Genomic DNA, 21962 nt, shown 5'->3' with positions numbered 1-21962 from the left:
GGTTCCTTGGGCTTGGAGGGTTTTATAAAACACTGATGATTCATTTCAACCGCCAGATCCACGTTACAATTGGGACACATGTTAGCCATGCACCTGTGCGCTTTATAGTTGCTAATAATAACATTGTAATAACGGCCGCAATCGACACAGTATTTCTTCTGGTCACACCTGCTAACCCAACGATCCACACTTTTGTGGTGCTTCAAACATTTATGCTGGCTATAACAAAAATCAGAATAACATATCCGTTTACAGTCAGGGCACTGCTTTGTGTTACGGGGTTGGATATAACAATCTTCATAAAGAGAGACACTACAGCTGTGTTTACAACCATGATCACCACGTGTGTTGAAACCGGTATAGCACCAGCCACAGACATAAGACACACCCAGAAAACCCTTCAGATTCATGATGCCATAGAAATGGTTATCGTGTAAGTACATAAAGACGGTTCTAGGGTGGGTGTCCTCGCTGTTTTGAAACTTGGTAAAGTGACCATCACATGTTCGGTGAAAGACAACAATTTTACACCCTGTAATTTCTTCAAACCGAACAATATCTGTGAATGCCGCACAATCATCTAATGCTAAAGCAGTGCCGTATGTAACTCACGACCACTAACCAGGGCCTCAGGATATGTGTACTGCGGGTTCAACATACCCATCAAACAAACAGAAAAACATGTAGAATCATTATTCACAGCCACATACAAATGTCTATTTTACTGATGTCCAAATGTCCAAATGTCTTTTTTTATTGATAATCTGATCTATCAACAGTGTTTCAGCTTTACGTCACGGGGCACCACCCTCACGGTTTTTGACAATTTGTACCACCAGTTCTAGTGATTCATCAATCATAATCTCGGCATTACTCTGCATAACACTTTCAAGTAAATTACCAAACATGCGTTCATTATATTCATCCGCTCTCATGGTCACATGTACAGGGTTTATCAGAGATTCACCAATCAACTCAATCTGCAGACGATCACCAGGCCCATGTACAAAGTCTGAAGCTCTAACAATCAAAGTATCCAAGCCTGCCATAATACTTGCATAGAATGTGCCAAAATCACCAACTTCACCAGTATTTTGTACATTTATCAACTGTCGTAATTCCACATTGTCAAACGCATTACGTTGTATAACTCTAACATCGCCATCACTGCACTGAGTTTGCATCAGAGAGCTCGAAGGAGTGTCAACTAGATCATGTGAAAAATGGGTGCTACTAAGCTCGGTTAACAAGCCTTGTATCTGGGGATTATTGTGTGCATCGCTGTGTAACAAAGTAATGGTTGGTTCATTTGTATTTTGGGGTGTGGTCGATTGATTATGTGTAGAGGTTCAATGTTCCATGTCTGGTCTGTTGTTAGCATTATCTTTCACCATTTCTCTGGCTTAACGTGTAAATACCAATCCACTTTTCAGGTTTAAATATTCTAACTCAAACATACATTTACATACAGCGCAGTTTTGAAGATTTGGCTGTATTACCTTCAGCATGAAAGAAAACAATGAAACAAAAACCCCCTCACGCTGTGCAGCCACAAGTTGGGGTGTCCGTAACTGATAATGTTAATGTACTTTGTGTCATCACCGGGCTGTCCTCAATCTGTTGGAATAAAGAATGTTGTACCAAGGTTCAGTATGCATATTGTCATAATTGTTAATAACACTTTGGAACAAGACCTAAAAATGTCTGTAAATAATTAAACTTACACAAAAAGTATCTGCTCAGGTTGTGTAAGATCACAACCGCCCAGTCCAACTGACGCAGATGCTGGTCACTTGGTCTAAATACAAATAAGATTAACGAGCGTATACAGGTAATTAAAGCTGATTAACAATAATGTCAAAAGTCTACTTACCAAGATTTGAAGGTCCAAAAATGTGTTTACCAAACACGGTCGGTGTTTAATTCCGCTCAACCTAAACCGGAGATTTAAACAGGGAATATGAAATACAGCTATAAATGCATGGATTGCGCAATCGTAAAATGTATTTACACATTCTTAAAAAGTTCAAATGTCTCGTTTGTTAGCGTTTGTAATTGCAGCACAATTCAAATAAATTACTTCAAATAAAATAACTTGTACTTACAACAGAAACGATATACTCCGCGCTTGAAACAACAGCTGACTTTTGTGGATGCTGCGGGTTTAATTACTGTCTTCACATCGCAGCCGGGGCGCCTCCAGCAAGTCACGCCTCTTAACTTTGTCATTGGTTACATGTCATCATTCTTCACGTTAGATTCAAATTGTGTTAGAACTATACAGGCTGCAATGATATAAATTCAGGATAAAACGTACCTATTTAGTTCTGATGATTGTTGCCGTTTGACAACCAAATATATTGATACATCCTGTCTGGTAGAATCGCCATTCTTGTTAATTTTCGTGGCTCAGCCGTGACATCACGTCATATAATTTTATATATTAACGATAAACTAATCTGCTTATATATAAATGCTGCAATTGTCATTGCCATTAATCTGTTCAACATTTAACAAACACAAGACCGTAATACAGCAATCAAAAATCAGATTTCAAGAATTGGTCATTATGAGAATGCAGATACTACAGTATTTTTTTTAACCAACGTTGCCAATTATTAAACATTTCTACCAATGTGTGGAAAACAATCTCGCGTTGATCCCCATTGTAAAATTTCAAAAGACGCCTTTACGAATGTTTTAATTACCTGAAATAACATATCCTGACCTGTCAACGATTCGCCGTTGTTCATGCAAATTTATACGCTACCTGGCGAGTAACTTTGTAACGTTTAGCCATATAATGCAACTTAAAAGTTAATGCTTACTTAAAACCACCATTTTTATTACAAAACTCAGCATTGCTCATTCATTCAAATGTGCCTAAATCCATGTTTTTATTTATAACAATATTTTAAAACCCGAACCGCGACACAATCCACCTTTGCGTAATGTGTGATTGGCCCTGGCCATGACTGTTCCTTCAAAATAATAGCATTGCTCATGCAATGTTAGTTTGCTGTAGTGCTGTGTTGGACTACAAACCGTGAAACGGGATGATTTTAAACCTGCATATACTACAGTTTGTAATAGTGGTTATTAAGGGACCATTACTGCAGGGCAGATATCATCTTAAGGCCCATATCTTGTTAAAATTAAAAATGGGCTGAAACTCTCCAAATTGTAAGTCCCTGCCCCCTTCTTTATATCTTACACAAAAAGCATGTCTCTCATGTGAAACTCTGTGCTTGTGGAAAAACACCATGTTACATGCACATTGTAAAACATGGAAGTTTACATCTGTTGTACCACATGGCAGTGGAACCCTGGCACCCTTTTGTTGAACACCAAACAATTTACAGCTGACTTATTTATTGCCTGGGAATTTAACATTCCGGAACCTTAAGGCCCATTTGTTAATTAACATTCCGGAACCCTAAGGGCCATTTGTTAATCATCAAACACAACCCACCTGTTATAACACTAGTCTGGTTTGCTCATCAGATGTTGTAAAACATCAAACACGGACACATCATTGTAATCATAAATTACAAAGTCACCGGACATGCATAAGTCCCGCCTGTACACACATCATACAGGATGTCCCACCCTACAAACCGGATGTCCCGCCCACTTGTCACATCAATATGGAAGTCCCGCCCTCCATAAATCACCATTCTGACACATTATACCCTACACTAACTGCTGGGAGACACTGTCAGGCCCTGCTGCTCTGCGGGTGTTCCGTCTCTTGAATAGACTGTTAACATCCCTCTCCAGGACTTCTTTATTACTGTCACTTCTAGCAAGCTTCATACACATCCAGAGGAAAGGGAGTAATTTGTTATGTTCAACATTGGCATGACCAAGCGTAGGAAGAAGCTATTTAAGGGGTTAGTTTAGAGCTCATTACTATATTTGTGAACGCGTTGAGGGGTACAAGATTAAAAAGTTAAAGTGTCCTTATTGATACAGGGTCCATGCAGTTCTCTACAATCTTGGGACAACTATGTTTTAGATAAGTATGTTTATTTAGGAAAGACCCCATTGTTTGTTTTAGAATGATCATGATCTTTTCGTCAAAGTTCAAGTATTCAACACTGCAAAGGGGAAGACCAAGTTCACTTTTTTTCAACTGTATCAAAAATGAAGTTTGGTTTGTTTTTGTTCTCCGCAATCAGGTTGAAAAACTAGGCTGATCAAGCAGATGTGAACACTTTTTGATATTGCATCGTACTGTCTTTGCAGGCTTTTCTGAATGCTTGGTGGTCTATATACAAAATGTTATTATTATTAATGATTAACCAGGCTTGCATTTAGATTCTTGTTATTAACCAGGTTAACATTTATATATTTGGTATTAACAAGGGTTACCTTTAGATTGTTTATGTGGTTTACAGATTCTTCTATCCTGACTCCTCATGCTCTTCCTTCTTTCCTCACAGGGTCCCAGAGAAACAGTGACCCTGAGTTCTCTGAGTTTGACTGTGAGGATGGGATCGGAGTCATAGAAGGTGAAAGACTACATGTTAACCATAGTTAACATTTTGTTTAGTTTTGGTTTGTTTGGTTTTGACAATATACTTTTTTTCCAATAACCAAGAGCTAGAGGGATATGATCCAAGGTGTGGGGCTGGGGTGGAGCTGGGGTAGGATGTTAGGGAAATCTGCTCTGGTGTTGGGGTAACACATACTCCTTACATAGTCATTTGTTTTGCAAGATAACTTAAGAACTGCAAAAGGAGGCAGTCAGGGCTCTCAATCTCCTGTAATGTGACAGGTTTGAATATGTTAATCAAGAAAGACAAAATCATAGCCCAACTGTGGCTATTCTTCAATCATTTGAAGAATGATTCCTGCAGTACATGTAGATGGTAAGGTCAGGTATATATCTTCTGATGAGAGGGACATATATCTATCTATATCTATATCAAGAAAGTACAGAATATGTACATCAATAACTATAATCTATTTGACTTATGGTGAACGGCTAACCACCACATTAGGTCTTTATAATATCTTTGGAAACAAATACTAAAAATTATCAGCAAATTATAAAAGCTTTTTTTTCTGTCTGTCTGTCTATTTCTTGGTCCTCAGACTACAGGCAGAATGGCAGGGATTTCCAGAGCTCAACGCTGTCTGTTCCAGATCAGGTTTTGTTGGCCAACCACAGCTCCCGTTCAGAAGTGGCCAGGATGCGGTTACGCTCTCCCAGTGTTCCTTCTTCACAAAGGTAACTCTCAAAGAGAACAATTTCATGTGATATAATGGACCTTGAATCATCTCAATGTACAGTGAGGGGAAAAGGTTTTTGATCCCCTGCTGATTTTGTATGTTTGAACACTGAAAAAGAAATGATCAGTCTATTATTTTAATGGTAGGTATATTTGAACAGTGAGAGACAGAATAACACCAAAAAAATCCAGAAAAACAAACTTAAATCTTTTTTATAAATGTATTTGCATTTTAATGAGTGACATAAGTATTCGACCCCTCTGCAAAACATGACTTAGTACTTCGTGGCAAAACCCTTGTTGGCAATCACAGAGGTCACACGTTTCTTGTAGTTGGCCTCCAGGTTTGCACACATCTCAGGAGGGATTTTGTCCCACTCTTCTTTGCAGATCTTCTCTAAGTCATTAAGGTTTTGAGGCTGACTTTTGGCAACTTGAACCTTCAGCTCTCTCCACAGACTTTCTATAGGATTAAGGTCTGGAGACTGGCTAGGCCACTCCAGGACCTTAATGTGCTTCTTCTTGAGCCACTCCTTTGTTGCCTTGGCTGTATGTTTTTGGTAATTGTGTATAAAATTAATTTGTTATTATATCCTTATTTTTTCTATTTTCTTTTAGAAGGCCTCTGTACTCTGTATGCTTGAAAAATTACATATACTCAACAACCCTGTAAGCAACACATGATGTCTCTATCTGTGTTCAGGGGCAGTAATGAATGGAATGTCGGCTGAGTTATGCTCCTAGTCTCCAGGCCTTGGGCCTAGCAGAAACAACTAGAAGAAGTCTCCCTTTTGGGGGTACGTCTTAATAGTAGCATTGGGGCTCCTGCTCCTGTTATTATAGAGGTGAATAGGACTCTATTCCTTATGGGGACAGCTGAGTTAGCAAAACCACCAATAGTAAATAGTTGTCTCCTGGATCTATGTCTGTATGCAACCTTTCATTCTTTAGGCTACATCATGGCAACAACAATTCTTTGTATGTACATTTTTGCAAGTGCTAATGTCACCTGTACAGCTAGGAAAGAATATAATATTGAATCTCGGCAATGTAAAATGAGAACAACTGTCATGACACCACTCTGTGTTGGTCACTGTATTTGTACTCTTTTTGTCATGATGCTTGTTCACATATTTACGATTAAACCTGAAATAATTAACTGTTATAATTAATGACAGTTTTTACTTGATAAATTGCAAACATTTTCAATCTTCCACAATTGTCATGCTGGAATACCCATCCACGACCCATTTTCAATGCCCTGACTGAGGGAAACAGGTTCTCACCCAAGATTTGATGGTCAATGGCTCCGTCCATCTTCCCTTTGATGCAGTGAAGTTGTCCTGTCCCCTTAGCAGAAAAACAGCCTCAAAGCATAATGTTTCCACCTCTATGTTTGACGGTGAGAATGGTGTTCTTAAGGTCATAGGTAGCATTCCTCCTCCTCCACTTCAGACATGCCTGTACATGTGCTTTCTTGAGCAGGGTGACCTGGCGGGTTAGGGTTAGGCGTAGTGTGTAACCAATTGTTTTCTTGGTGACTATCGTCCCAGCTGCCTTGAGATAATTGACAAGATCCTCCTGTGTAGTTCTGGGCTCACCGTTCTTATGATCATTGCTACTCCACGAGGTGAGATCTTGCATGGAGCCCCAGACCAAGGGAGATTGACAGTTCTTTTGTGTTTCTTCCTTTTGCGAATAATCGCACCAACAAGATGCCAATCTTGTCCCTTGGACAGCTCTTTGGTTTTGGCCATGGTGAAGAGTTTGGAATCGGATTGATTGATTGCTTCTGTGGACAGGTGTCTGTTATACAGGTAACAAGCTGAGATTAGAAGCACTCCCTTTAAGAGTGTGCTCATAATCTCAGCTCGTTACCTGTATAAAAGACACCCGGGAGACATAAATCTTTCTGATTGAGAGTGGATCAAATAATAGCAAAATATTCAAACTTAGCATGATGTTAATGCGTGACAAAATGATTTAACGTTGAGACAAATTTTCTGACGACGTAGTATGTCCAATCGGCCCCAATACTGGCATATTATCTTATTATATACAAAACAATACATACTTCACCATCATCCGTGAAGCATGTACTTGTAGTACATAATATGTAGTATGCGATTTGAGATTCAGCCAATGATTTCGATGTCCTCGTAGTTCACCAATCGTAGTTTCCAATCACTGATTAGTTGTGTTTATATTCTGTTGTTCACTCACCGCACCTCACAGATTATTATTTGTCTGTTAAAAACTTTTTCCAAAAGAAAATAATATAGAAGTAAACATTTGAATCCTAATGAGGAGAGGGACCATCCGGCTTGTTATCAGCGCACAGTGCAAAAGCAAGCCTCCATGATGGTATGGGGGTGCATTAGTGCACATGGCATGGATGACTTGCACTTCTGTGAAGGCACTATAAATGCTGAACAATACATACAGGTTTTGGAGCAAAATATGCTGTCATCCAGACATCTTTTTCAGGGAAGTCATTGCCTATTTCAGCAGGGCAATGCTTAACCACATTTGGCACATATCAAAACAGCATGGCTCCAGAGTAGAAGTGTCCAGGTGCTGAACTGGCCTGCCTGCAGTCCAGACCTGTTCCATATTGAAAATATTATGAAATGACAAACACCGCAAAGGAGCCTCCGAACTGTTGAGCAGCTGTAATCCTATATCAAGCAAGAATGGGACAACATTCCACATTCAAAACTAGAGCAATTGGTCTCCTCAGTACCTAAATGCTTATAGAGTATTGTTAGAAGAGGAGGTAATGCAGCACAATGGTTAACATGCCCCTGTCCTGACTATGTATTACTGTCATCAAATTCAAAACTGCATTTTCCCAAAAACAATATAATTTCTCATTTTCAACATTTGATATATTGTCACTATACTATTTTCAATTGAATATCGCGATAAATGGTTTGCACATCATTGCATTCAGATTTTCTTTGCATTTTAAGCAGCATCCTAACTTTTTTGGAAACTGGGTTATACATTTGGAAAATCTACCTGTTATAAATAGGGCTCTAAAGCAAAACTTTCTTGGTGATTTTCCTGCCTGGAAGAGAACATATATATATTTTGTCTCAAAGTTTCAAGAAGGTAGAGAAGGGTTCAAACCTAGAAAAAAATTGCATTGTTTTTATAAGTGGGTTGAATTTTGAGACCTCTATGATCAGATGAGACAAAAATACAAAAAATTCACCACAAACACAATAGATGGATTTGACGTTAAGAGTTGCGAAGCAACTAGGAGACTAAGGAAGAGACTCAAAGAGACTAGAAGACTAGGAGAAGAGACTATGAGACTAGGAGACTCAAAGATACATGAAAAGACTAGGTGATTAGGAGAAGAGACTCAAATAAACTTGAAGAAGAGACTCTAGGAGACAAGGAGAAGAGACTCGAAGAGACTAGGAAAAGAGAGACGAAAAGAGTCTGAAAGATACTAGAAAAGACTAGGAGACTAGGAAAGGAGAGGCTCAAGGAGAATAGGTGACTAGGAGAAGAGACTCGAAGAAGCTAATAGAAAAGGCTCAAGGAGACAATGAGAAGAGACCCAAAGAGACTAGGAGACTAAAAGAAGAGGCTCAAAGAGACTAGGAGAAGAGACTTGAAGAGACTAGGAGACTAGGAGAAGAGACTAGGAGACTAGGAGAAGAGACTAGCAGACTAGGAGAAGAGACTAGCAGTCTAGGAGAAGAGACTTGAAGAGATTAAGAGACTAGGAGACTGGGAGAAGATAAGCTCTGATTTCTGTTTCCTCTGTTTGTGACTTTTCCATTTTCTGACCAATACTGTTTCCTCAACAGCATGTTTGCCCAATCACCACAGTCCCAGCCAATGTATCGAGACGATGCAGTCCGGTTATTGCGCTCTGCTAAACTCTCCCGCACCTATTCTGAAGGGGGCGGGCCTAATAGTTTGGACAGGTAGGTGATCACATTTAGACCCCGGTGTCCTTGTGTCTGTAGCTGTGTCTGTAGTCCTGTATCTTTTGCATTACCAAGTTTTCCAAATACAACTATGTTTAATTATTTACTGCTTTGCCTATTTTGTATCCAAAAGGGTTAGGGTTAATATACATTTTTATTTTATTGTTTGGGATTTTTCTTTGAACACTCATTGTCTCATTTCCCCCACAGGGTAATATGCTTACGCTTACCAATGTAGATAAGCCTGGGGGTGTCCTAAAGGAAAATGACTTCCAGAGACTCTACTTAATATAGAAAATATTTGTATAATTTTTTAACTCCAACTAGACATTTTTAAGGAATTTATTTGTAAGTGCACCTGATGAGGGAAATTTTCCACTGACTCCTTGGCTTAGCTTCTGCTTGATAGAATGGCTATGTAGCTCCAAATTCAAGGAAAATGTCTATGTGATAAGATAACCTCTACTGATGAATCCAGATGGATTTGGCTATATCTCTCCAATCTATTATTATGCAATAACATTGCTTTGTAGAGGCCTTGCTTTTCCAATGTGGTGCCTAAAGCTTATTGGCAGTGAACCACAAAAAGCCCTCTCACTGTACTTTTGTTGAGTTTGTGAAGGACAGAGTCCCTTTGTTTGATCGCTGGTATTATGCCAGCAAAGCTAACACCTTGACTGATATTAGGGAGTTGATACTGTTGGAGGCCCCTCCAAGAACTGCCACCTTAACGTGGTGGAGGGGTTTGAGTACCCGAGTGACCCTAGGAGCTATGTTGTCTGGGGCTATATGCCCCTGGTAGGGTCTCCCAAGGCAAACAGGTCTTAGGCGACGGGTCAGACTAAGAGCGGTTCAAAACCCCCTTAATGATGAATCAAATTTTGAGTACCGTGACGTCGCCCGGTATGGCGCAGCCGGGGCCCCACCCTGGAGCCAGGCCCGGGGTTGGGGCTCGTATGCGAGCGCCTGGTGGCCGGGCCTTCCCCCATGGGGCCCGGCCGGGCTCAGCCCGAACGGGCGACGTGGGGCCGCCCTCCTGTGGGAGGGACCATAAGGGGCCGGTGCGAAGAGGATCAGGCGGCAGTCGAAGGCAGGGGCCTAGACAACCCGATCTCTGGACACGGAAACTGGCTCTAGGGACGTGGAATGTCACCTCGTTGGCGGGGAAGGAGCCTGAGTTAGGGCGTGAGGTTGAGAGGTTCCGACTAGAGGTAGTCCGGATCACCTCTACGCACGGCTTGGGCTCTGGAACCACACTCCTTGAGAGAGGATGGACTCTTCACCACTCTGGAGTTGCCCATGGTGAGAGGCGGCGGGCTGGTGTGGGTTTGCTTATAGCTCCCCAGCTCTGCCGCCATGTGTTGGAGTTTACCCCGGTGAACGAGAGGGTCGTTTCCCTGCGCCTACGGGTCGGGGATAGGTCTCTCACTGTTGTTTGTGCCTATGGGCCGAACGGCAGTGCAGAGTACCCGACCTTCTTGGAGTCCCTGGGAGGGGTGCTGGAAAGTGCTCCGACTGGGGACTCTATTGTTCTACTGGGGGACTTCAACGCCCACGTGGGCAACGACAGTGACACCTGGAAGGGCGTGATTGGGAGGAACGGCCCCCCTGATCTGAACCCGAGTGGTGTTCAGTTATTGGACTTCTGTGCTAGTCACAGTTTGTCCATAACGAACACCATGTTCAAGCATAAGGGTGTCCATCAGTGCACGTGGCACCAGGACACCCTAGGCCGCAGGTCGATGATCGACTTTGTTGTCGTCTCATCTGACCTGCGGTCGTATGTCTTGGACACTCGGGTGAAGAGAGGGGCGGAGCTGTCAACTGATCACCACCTGGTGGTGAGTTGGATCCGATGGCAGGGGAGGAAGCTGGACAGACTCGGCAGGCCCAAGCGTACTGTAAGGGTCTGCTGGGAACGTCTGGCCGAGTCTCCTGTCAGAGAGATCTTTAACACCCACCTCCGGCAGAGCTTCGACTGGATCCCGAGGGAGGCTGGAGATATTGAGTCAGAGTGGACCATGTTCTCCACCGCCATTGTCGAAGCGGCCGCTCTGAGCTGTGGCCGTAAGGTCTCCGGTGCCTGTCGAGGTGGCAATCCCCGAACCCGGTGGTGGACACCGGAAGTAAGGGATGCCGTCAAGCTGAAGAAGGAGTCCTATCAGGCCTGGTTGGCTTGTGGGACTCCTGACGCAGCTGACGGGTACCGACAGGCCAAGCGGGCTGCAGCCCGGGTGGTTGTGGAGGCAAAAACTCGGGCCTGGGAGGAGTTCGGTGAGGCCATGGAGAAGGACTATCGGCTGGCCTCGAAGAGATTCTGGCAAACCATCCGGCGCCTCAGGAGAGGGAAACAATGCCCTACCAATGCTGTTTACAGTAGAGGTGGGCAGCTGTTGACCTCAACTGAGGATGTCGTCGGGCGGTGGAAGGAGTACTTCGAGGATCTCCTCAATCCCGCTGTCACTTCTTCCATTGAATACATCGCATGGCGGTCCGGGACAGTGCCTCTGGGATGGCAGACCGGGGTGGTGGTCCCTCTTTTTAAGAAGGGGGACTGGAGGGTGTGTTCCAACTATAGGGGGATCACACTTCTCAGCCTCCCCGGGAAAGTCTATGCCAGGGTTCTGGAGAGGAGAATACGGCCGATAGTAGAACCTCGGATTCAGGAGGAACAGTGTGGTTTTCGTCCGGGCCGTGGAACACTGGACCAGCTCTATACCCTCTACGGGGTGTTGGAGGGTTCATGGGAGTTTGCCCAACCAATCCACATGTGTTTTGTGGATTTGGAGAAGGCATTCGACTGTGTCCCTCGCGGCATCTTGTGGAGGGTGCTTGGGGAATATGGGGTCCTGGGTCCTTTGCTAAGGGCTGTCAGGTCCCTGTACAACCGAAGCAGGAGCTTGGTCCGCATTGCTGGCAGTAAGTTAGACATGTTCCCAGTGCATGTTGGACTCCGGCAGGGCTGCCCTTTGTCACCGGTTCTGTTCGTAATTTTTATGGACAGAATTTCTAGGCGCAGCCAGGGGCCGGAGGGTGTCAGGTTTGGGGACCACACAATTTCGTCTCAGCTCTTTGCAGATGATGTTGTCGTGTTGGCCCCTTCTAACCAGGACCTTCAGCATGCACTGGGACGGTTTGCAGCCGAGTGTGAAGCGGTGGGGATGAAAATCAGTACCTCCAAATCCGAGGCCATGATCCTCAGTCGGGAAAAGGGTGGCTTGCCCACTTCAGGTTGGTGGAGAGTGCCTGCCTCAAGTGGAGGAGTTTAAGTATCTAGGGGTCTTGTTCACGAGTGAGGGAAGGATGGAACGGGAGATTGACAGACGGATCGGTGCAGCTTCTGCAGTAATGCAGTCGATGTATCGGTCTGTCGTGGTGAAGAAAGAGCTGAGCCGGAAGGCAAAGCTCTCGATTTACCAGTCAATCTACGTTCCTACTCTCACCTATGGTCATGAGCTTTGGGTCATGACCGAAAGGACAAGATCCCGGATACAGGCGGCCGAAATGAGCTTTCTCCGCAGGGTGGCCGGGCGATCCCTTAGAGATAGGGTGAGAAGCTCGGTCACCCGGGAGGAGCTCAGAGTAGAGCCGCTGCTCCTCCACATCGAGAGGGGTCAGCTGAGGTGGCTTGGGCATCTTTTTTGGATGTCCCACCGGGAGGAGACCCCGGGGAAGACCTAGGACACGCTGGAGGGACTATGTCTCCCGGCTGGCCTGGGAACGCCTCGGTGTCCCCCCGGAAGAGCTAGAGGAAGTGTCTGGGGAGAGGGAAGTCTGGGCATCCCTGCTTAGACTGCTGCCCCCGCGACCCGGCCCCGGATAAGCGGAAGAAGATGGATGGATGGATACTGTTGGAGGATTATTTTTTTTACCTGCCTGATAGAAATGTTGTTTATTTAAGTAAACAGAAGGTGGCAACAATGGCCCAGGCAGAAGTGTAGGCAGATGAGTATGCTCTGACCCACAAAACCTGGTTTGGTCCACCTCTTTTTGAAGCCCGAACAATTTTGTCTTCACTGCCTCGTTGGGATGGGTTGGTTGTTGGTTTGGATGCACCTTTATTGTGATTTATTTTATTTAATAAAATACACATTTTTAATTTATTGTGACTGTTTGGAGTCAGAAATAATTCACATTCTTTTACAGGCTATTAGCCCAGATTAATAAAATAAGAAATAAATGAATTACAGCTTACATAAGGCAATTAGGACGATGCTTAACTGTCTCTATTACCACACATATGATGACTTCTCTCAGTTATTAATCTTTGTCTAACTCTCAAGTCTATAGACAAAATCAAATAATATAGACTACAAATTAAATAGTTAGCACGTAAAACTTCTGCAAGCCACATTGTCTGAAAGAAAAAAGGGAGTAGCTCCAGAATAGACACAATATAAATGATGAAAGAATTTCTGGCGATTTGTGACTCCAGTCCCAGTTATGTTTATTCCTACATTTCTCAGCTGCTAACTTCGTCCCAAACTTATTTGCATTCAGAGATTGCTATGTAAATAATCTAACTCTACCACCCTATATTGCCCACATGCCATGATGTAGCTTACACAATGTTGCGTACCAAAAAATCATGTGTGTGCATGTGGTGCTGATACTGGATATCTATCGTATGTAGAAGTAATGAATATCAAGGAAGAAAAATGGAAACTCAAGAAGACTGTAAATAAAATTAAAGACTCAAAAGGTTCACTACTCTGACATACAATAATAACAAAATAATTCATGAAAGAAATAAAAATCTCAGTTAAAATATAAGGAGACATACAGAAAATACCCAGCAAAATTAAATAGGGTTGGATCTTTCACTTGGATCGAATAGTCAAATTGTGTCGATATTTTTGTTGTCTTTTATACTGGGTCCGGTAGGGGTTGGGTAACAATTGGTTGAGGACAATAGGGTTCTATTGTTCCAAAATGGAGCTGTGAAGTCTTCAAGTCTACAGTTCACTGCATCTTGTCTGAAATCTGTGCCTGTAGTCTGGTTACGACAGTTTTGGATGACGGTTTCTGTAATGGGTTAGTATTATCGTCTCTGCATGTATCCATAAATCTGCATAACAGGATAGCATATCAAAGAACGTCCCATAATCTGTAGGTCTACATTCAGGTAAATTCTCAAGTGGATTTAATCTACATCATATCTATTTTTTGTTTAGGAGGAGGCGTGATAGTTCTCTGTCCAGGAGAATGTCTGTTGCCTACGAGTCATTTGATTCTCCTGAAAGGTAACATGATATTGCTGTAGGAAGGGGTAGCTCTAGTGGGTAGTGAGGCTGGGATTTAATCTGATTGTTAAAAGACAATTTACCAACTTTAAGTTAATGGTTGTGTTTTCCCTAAGAAATGTAAAAAAACATTGCTGCTGGTATTGAGTCACTGCACCTTAGACAGAAAAGGGTCCAGCTCTATGCTTGCCAGGCTGTCATTTGGGTGAAGAAGTACACATAATGAAAAGTCCCCGAACCCCTTCCCATTGTGATCTACAAACATTTACCCTAACCCTAATTACGTGATTTCACTTTTATGATGTTTATATTTTATTGAACCTTTATTTTAGCAAGCAGGCCCTGCTTTGATAAAAAATATAAAAAATACCTTCCAAGTTTATATAAAAATATACAGTGCATTCAGAGTATTACATATGCACACAGTACCACATATACACAGAGTATTATATATATACAGAGTATTACATATACACAGAGTATCACATATACACACAGTAACACATATTGACCAAGCAAAACAGGTTTTTAGAATTTGTTTGCATATAGATTTTTTGTTCATAAGATTTTTTATAGGTGCCATTAATTGTAGATAACTTAATGACTATTCTGTTTTTCTTTGAATAACGTTCAAACAATTATAGGTGAGATTAAAATTATTATTTGAATGTAAGATGAGGCTGATATTTTTTTTCACAGTGGTTATTGTTGTTATTTACTTAAGGTGCTCATCATTCTGGAGGTCACTCTAAATCTCTATCATGAATAGCCTTTCAGTGTTTATCATAGGAGTGGTTTGTACTATTTCAAGTGATCAGACAGCTAAAATAAAAAATTATACAGACACCCCTAAGCTAGCCCACTGCCTGCCCTGAAGCCAATCCCACAGGATGCTACAGGAGTTAGGCTTTTGTCATTGTTTCTACATAAAAGAAGAGCCCCACTCGAGCTAGTGGGTTTGAAACCCAGGAAGAAACCTGCCAGGTGGAGATAATAAAAGTACATTACCTTTTTGGGCCACATTCATGTTTTTCCATGTTTTTCTGTTTTCCACGTTTGTCTCACTTTCTTCCAAGATATTTTAATGGTCCTCAGGCAATGAATGGAGCCTCTGATAACTACAGGTAAGATAATTCTGGGTAATATAATACATAGTGTAGGGCCGGGGAGGGCCAACTACAATGAAGGTGATTATGGGTAATATAGTCCATAGTGTAGGGCAGGGGAGGGCCAACTACAAGTAAGGTGATTATGGGTAATATAGTCCATAGTGTAGGGCAGGGGAGGGCCAACTACAAGTAAGGTGATTATGGGTAATATTGTCCATAGTGTAGGGCAGGGGAGGGCCAACTACAAGTAAGGTGATTATGGGTAATATGGTCCATAGTGTAGGGCAGGGGTGGGTCAACTACAGGTGAGGTGATAATGCGTAATATTGTCCATAGTGTAGGGCAGGGGTGGGTCAACTACAGGTGAGGTGATAATGCGTAATATTGTCCATAGTGTAGGGCATGGGTGGGACAACTAAGGCCCTCGGGCTGAATCCGAGGAAGTAAAACATAACTCATCAGCCCATTCTTATACATCTGAATCTGAATTTAAATTATTTAAACAATATAATGGACGTACTGAATAAATATTTTTATTATTGCACTTTTCTGGCCTGCAATTTATTCATGATTAACAAATTACAAAACAAATCTGGCCCTCCATTTAATTTACAAATCCACGTGTTGCCCCCGAGCCAGAAAGTGTGCCCTCCCCTGGTGTAGGGCATAGACCTGGTGTGGTAATACAGTCGAGTACATACTGGGCACATATAAACATCATTTAGAATGTTCATGCGTATATAAAAGTGTGATACATAAAACAATCTTAAAGGTATCTTTCTACTGGCCCATCAAACGTCCCATCTCTTTCTATACTGGCCTATCAAAAGTCCCATCTCTCTCTATACTGGTCCATTTCTCTAAACTGGCCCATCTCTCTACACTGGCCCTTCACTCTGGCCCATCAAAAGTCCCATCACTCTTTAAATTGGCCCATCTCTCTCCCACTTTGATATATCACTGACAATCAAATGTTCATATTGAAAAATTCGGAAGTACTGATAAAAGGCTCTCAAACATTCATGTTGAAATCCCAGTGCCTACTGCTGATCACGATTCTGTGGTTGGTACTGTCCATGATAGTTTTGTGTTGGTGTGTTTGTGGGTGTGGATCTGGATGTCTGGATATGTTCATAAATCTTACTCTTTGAAAAATCTTGTTGGAATGACACTTCTTGCCATAGAGATCTGATTTATCCAAACTTACCCTGGAGGGTGGCCTCACATATCATTGTTTACTAAACAGAGATAGCAGGTGGCCTAATGGTTAAAGTGTCTGACCACTAACGTAAAGGTTGCTATGTTAATGTACCAGTGAGTAATGAATGTGTTCTTCTGTCCCTGAACATTGACCTTAATTAGAATTAATAAAATATGTTGCTAATATTTGTAATATTAGATATTTTACACATCCAACTGACATGGAAGCACATTCATATCCAATGCAGTGGTGGGATGACAACACATACAGTGGCTCTCAAAAGTATTCAACCCCCTTAAACTTTTCTATATTTCAATGTGTTACAACATTAAATAGGAATGGATATCAATTGATATAAATTGCACTGAAATAGTGCTTTAACAATTATTATTGTTTTTATTCCCACAAAGTACGGAGTACATCCCAGACTTCCCCTCTGAACACAGGGGGTCTTCTCAGGAGGACATGTTGAGGTAACCAGCTTGTTACTGTAGATCATATAAATAGTCTGCTTAGTTTAGATTTAGAGTTTAGACTCAAGATAATCGAGGTAGAGTCAATATAGCTAGGCTGGCTAGTAAAGCTGGTAAAAGTGCTTCTGGAGTAGTACATAATAGTAAGTGCTGTCGGCCCTGCCTGATTTTAGCTGATCCACAGAACCTGACTGGTCCTAACTGTTTGTAAATAGTTCTAACTGACAACAGAAGTATTTCTATTGTGTTATACATATCTTCCCCAATCCACTGGCAATACGGATGTTTCCCAGTGCTTCATAGAGTTTAACAGAAACATCCTTGGTGGTTCCATTAAGTTGGGATAAACCTGTATTTTGTGTTTCCTGAGGACCTGCTTTTCAATTTTTTCCTCCACAACCCTCAACAGGTGGGTGTATTTACCTGACCTGCAGCTTGTGGTTTGTGTTGGGCAGAGTTAATTTCTCCTGTTAGACACTATGGACCCTGTGAGCAAGTATTCTTAATTCTCTAATGACAGCAGAGGCAGCCAGAGAATGGACAGACATGAGTACTATCACAGGTCCTGGTCAGGCAATGATGGAGAGGCTGGCCTACACGCACTTCTTGTCCACAGAGCACTCTGACTTAGGAAACTACATGAGGCCGAAGCCATCCCTCCCTTCTGGAGGATCTACTCCTTCCTCACCTGCCTTAACGATGTGATCCTGATAAAATGAAACCAGCCTGCAACCAAGCTTACTCCACCCCCAACACATTATCACTACTCCTGCCTCTCCCATTTTTTCTGATTCATGTATAATTATTATTATTTTTAATTATGTTTTTCAGACCCACTACTTATATTCTGTCTGTGCAATATAAAGGAGTGGACCTGGTACTGTTGTCTTACAAATCATAAATTATTTCTTCTATTTTTTTATATATTTTCATTTGATTTTTTTAACAACATCCTATTGGATGATGGTTGTGTTCCATTTGTTGATGGTTATGATGATGGTCATTTTCAGGGACTTATTGAGTGTAATATTGCCTTGCAGCTGATGGTATACCAATATTGCCTTGCACTCCAGGTATACCAGTGTTGGGTTAGGGTTAACTCTAACAGCAGCATGTCAGGTATACCAGTGTTGGGTTAGGGTTAACTCTAACAGCAGCATGTCAGGTATACCAGTGTTGGGTTAGGCTTAACTTTAACAGCAGCACTCCAGAGGCCTGTACTATGGAGCAGGATTTGGGATTAGTGAGCTAACTTCAGGTTGAACCCTGGGTTGTTTGTGTCACAACGGTGGTTCACTTGTTACTGGGTTACATCGCCATTGGTAACTTATGCTGCACATCTAACTTGCTCCGGAGCAGGTTATATTCCAGATAACAGATCAACATGAATAAAAGATAACAGATTAACATGTGTAAAAGCACTGCTTACTGATCAATCAATTATCGATTGAAAATGGCGTCACCATTCTTCAAAGGTCCCGTGGAGTTCAGTGCGTGGATAGTGAGAGGGTCTCATAGAAAAGCAAAAAAATTCAGAGACCATCAAAACCCATCAGTTTTCTCTGATGAGTATCTTTATGAAGGATATATATTCCCAGTGGAGGGAATTATGCATCTTTGTCTGCTTCTTGAGCCATATGTTGCCAGTGCGACACATTGAAGTTGTACGCTTATAGTTCCACAGACTGTGCATAGCATTAAGTTTTTTGCTACAGTTTTATATGTGCTCTGGGTGATGCAGATTTTTCTTGCTCTAACAGATCTACTTGATACATTTGTTGTGTTCCCAGGCCACTTGCCCACGCAGTCTATTAAAGAGAGCTTTTATTAACCAGCTGGTAGGTAATAACTTACATTGACTTCATCTATTAATAATGTAGCCCCTATGACGTTCACTGTTGTATATTTAATGCAGCATGCTCCTTTCAAAGGGTTCCCAGAGTGATCGGTGCCATAGATTGCATCCATATTCCATATAACAGCATCGCTGAATGAGAGTGAAGGCAATTCTTTTAATTGCAAGTCATTCCACAGCATCAACGTTCAGATAAAGGAGAAATAAGGATAGTCATTGTTTGGTCATTCTGGTACATTGCCTACATGGACCCCAAAGGTTTTCAGAAGAAAAAGACGCTTACCACTGCCAGGGTTGTAACTAAAAGAATACAGCAAAAATTGTCTTACACGCCATAATAATTAATCTAAGCAACACATTAATTTAATGAAGTGCACAATTTGAATTATAGTCGATCTAGTTGTACCTTTATGATGGCAGTGGTATTGATAAGCCTTGTAACTTACGCGATCACACATTCTCCAATTTGCCATTTTCCTGACTGTAAATGCATAGGTTACAAGGTTTATCAATATCACTGCCCCATCATTATATATATATATATATATATATATATATATATATATATATATATATAGGTGTGTACAGTGGATATATAAATTCTACACACCCCTGTTAAAATGACAGGCTTTTGGGATGTAAAAGAATGGGGTTATGGTTAGATTTTCATCTATCATAAATAATCTCAGAACTTTTTCCACATTTAATGTGACCTATAATGTAAAGCATTTAGACTGTGTAAGTGGAGCCGGCCAAGAAAAGTGAATGTCTCTTACTGAGTGAGTGACTGACTACCCCTTGTTAAATAGCGTAGTGGTTAGAGACGCAAGGTACCACACAGAGGACCGGTATTTGAGCCTCGCCGCAATCAAAGCAAATTATGCTTTAGGTTTTGTTCAGGATAGACAAAAACTTCACTGATTACAACCTTCAGTAGCTACAGTGGATATAAAAAGTCTACACACCCTGTTAAAATGCCAGGTTTTTGTGATGTAATAGAATGAGAAAAAGATAAATCATGTCAACACTTTTCCCACTTTTAACGTGACCTATAATGTGAACAATTCAATTGAAAAACAAACTGAAATCTTCAAGGGGGAAAAATGAAAAGTAAAACCTTACAATAACCTGGTTGCATAAGTGTGCACACCCTCTTATAACTGGGGATGTGGCTGTGTTCGGAATTAACCAATCACATTCAAACTCATATTAAATAGAAGTCATTACACACCGGCCCTCATTTAAAGTGACTCTGATTAATCCCAAATAAAGTTCAGCTGTTCTAGTAGGATTTTCCTGACATTTTCTTAGTTGCATCTCAGAGCAAAAGGCATGGTCCGCAGAGAGCTTCCAAAGCATCAGAGGGATCTCATTGTTGAAAGATTTCAGTCAGGAGAAGGGTACAAAAGAATTTCCAAAGCATTAGATATACCATGATCATCAAGTGAAGAAAAGATGACACAACAGAGACATTACCAAGAACTGGACGTCCCTCCAAAAAATAATGAAAAGACGAGAAGAAAACTGGTCAGGGAGGCTTCCAAGAGGCCTACAGCAACATTAAAGGAACTGCCGGAATTCCTGGCAAGTACTGGCGGTGTGCTACACGTGACAACAATCTCCCGTATTCTTCATATGAATGTGCTATGGGGTAGGTTGGCAAGACGGAAGCCTTTTCTTACAAAGAAAAACATCCAAGCCCGGCTGAAGTTTTTAAAAACAAACATCGAGTCCCTCAAAAGCACATAGGAAAATGTGATATGTTCGTTCCTTCATCTTCTTCCGCTTATCCGGGGCCAGGTCGCAGGGGCAGCAGTCTAAGCAGAGATGCCCAGACTGCCCTCTCCCCAGACACTTCCTCTAGCACTTCCGGGGGGACACCGAGGCTTTCCCAGGCCAGCCGGGAGACATAGTCCCTCCAGTGTGTCCTAGGTCTTCCCCGGGGTCTCCTCCCGGTGGGACGGGCCCGGAACACCTTCCCGGGAAGGCGTTCAGGAGGCATCCGGAACAGATGCCCAAGCCACCTCAGCTGACCCCTCTCGATGTGAAGGAGCAGCGGCTCTACTCTGAGCTCCTCCTGGGTGACCGAGCTTCTCACCCTATCTCTAAGGGATCGCCCAGCCACCCTGCGGAGAAAGCTCATTTCGGCTGCCTGTATCCGGGATCTTGTCCTTTTGGTCATGACCCAAAGCTCATGACCATAGGTGAGAGTAGGAACGTATATTGACCGGTAAATCGAGAGCTTTGCCTTGCGGCTCAGCTCTTTCTTCACCACGACAGACCGATACATCGACCGCATTACTGCAGAAGCTGCACCGATCCGTCTGTCAATCTCCCGTTCCATCCTTCCCTCACTCGTGAACAAGACCCCTAGATACTTAAACTCCTCCACTTGAGGCAAGAACTCTCCACCAACCTGAAGTGGGCAAGCCACCCTTTTTCGACTGAGGACCATGGCCTCGGATTTTGAGGTACTGATTTTCATCCCGACCGCTTCACACTCGGCTACAAATGTGATATGGTCTGATGAAACCAAAGTAGAACTTTTTGGCCATAATTCCAAAAGGTATGTTTAGCGCAAAAACAACACTGCACATCACCCAAAGAACACCATACCCACAGTAAAGCATGGTGGTGGCAGCATCATGCTTTGGGACTGTTTTTCTTTAGCTGGAACCGGGACCTTATTCAGAGTGGAGGGAATTATGAACAGTTCCAAATACCAGGCAATTTAGGCTCAAAACTTTCAGGCATCCGTTAGAAAGCTGAAAATTAAGAGGAAGTTCACCTTTCAGCACGACAACGACCCAAAGCTCAAGTATTTGTTTAAGGGTGTGCACACTTATACAACCAGGTTATTGGGAGTTTTTTATTTTTATTTTTCGCCCTCAATGATT

The 21962-nt window shown here is 42.2% G+C and overlaps 1 protein-coding gene across 6 annotated transcripts in view; it reads left to right on the top strand.

Moving 5' to 3' along the window:
- rims2b (regulating synaptic membrane exocytosis 2b) overlaps nt 1-21962 on the top strand; it is a 92023-nt gene that overhangs the window by 32695 nt on the left and 37366 nt on the right. For all 6 annotated transcript variants that reach the window (XM_034294736.1, XM_029122956.2, XM_029122955.2 and 3 more), the window contains 6 exons: nt 4446-4514; nt 5101-5236; nt 9062-9181; nt 14359-14427; nt 15504-15551; nt 17148-17210. In XM_034294736.1, coding sequence (XP_034150627.1) covers nt 4446-4514; nt 5101-5236; nt 9062-9181; nt 14359-14427; nt 15504-15551; nt 17148-17210 — 505 coding nt within the window. The remainder of the gene's footprint in view (nt 1-4445; nt 4515-5100; nt 5237-9061; nt 9182-14358; nt 14428-15503; nt 15552-17147; nt 17211-21962) is intronic.

This window comes from Esox lucius, chromosome 10 (genome assembly GCF_011004845.1).
Source record: "Esox lucius isolate fEsoLuc1 chromosome 10, fEsoLuc1.pri, whole genome shotgun sequence".
NCBI classification, from domain to species: domain Eukaryota; kingdom Metazoa; phylum Chordata; class Actinopteri; order Esociformes; family Esocidae; genus Esox; species Esox lucius.
The sequence above is the reverse complement of the archived record's forward strand: the minus strand, read 5'-3'. Positions and strand labels throughout refer to the sequence as shown.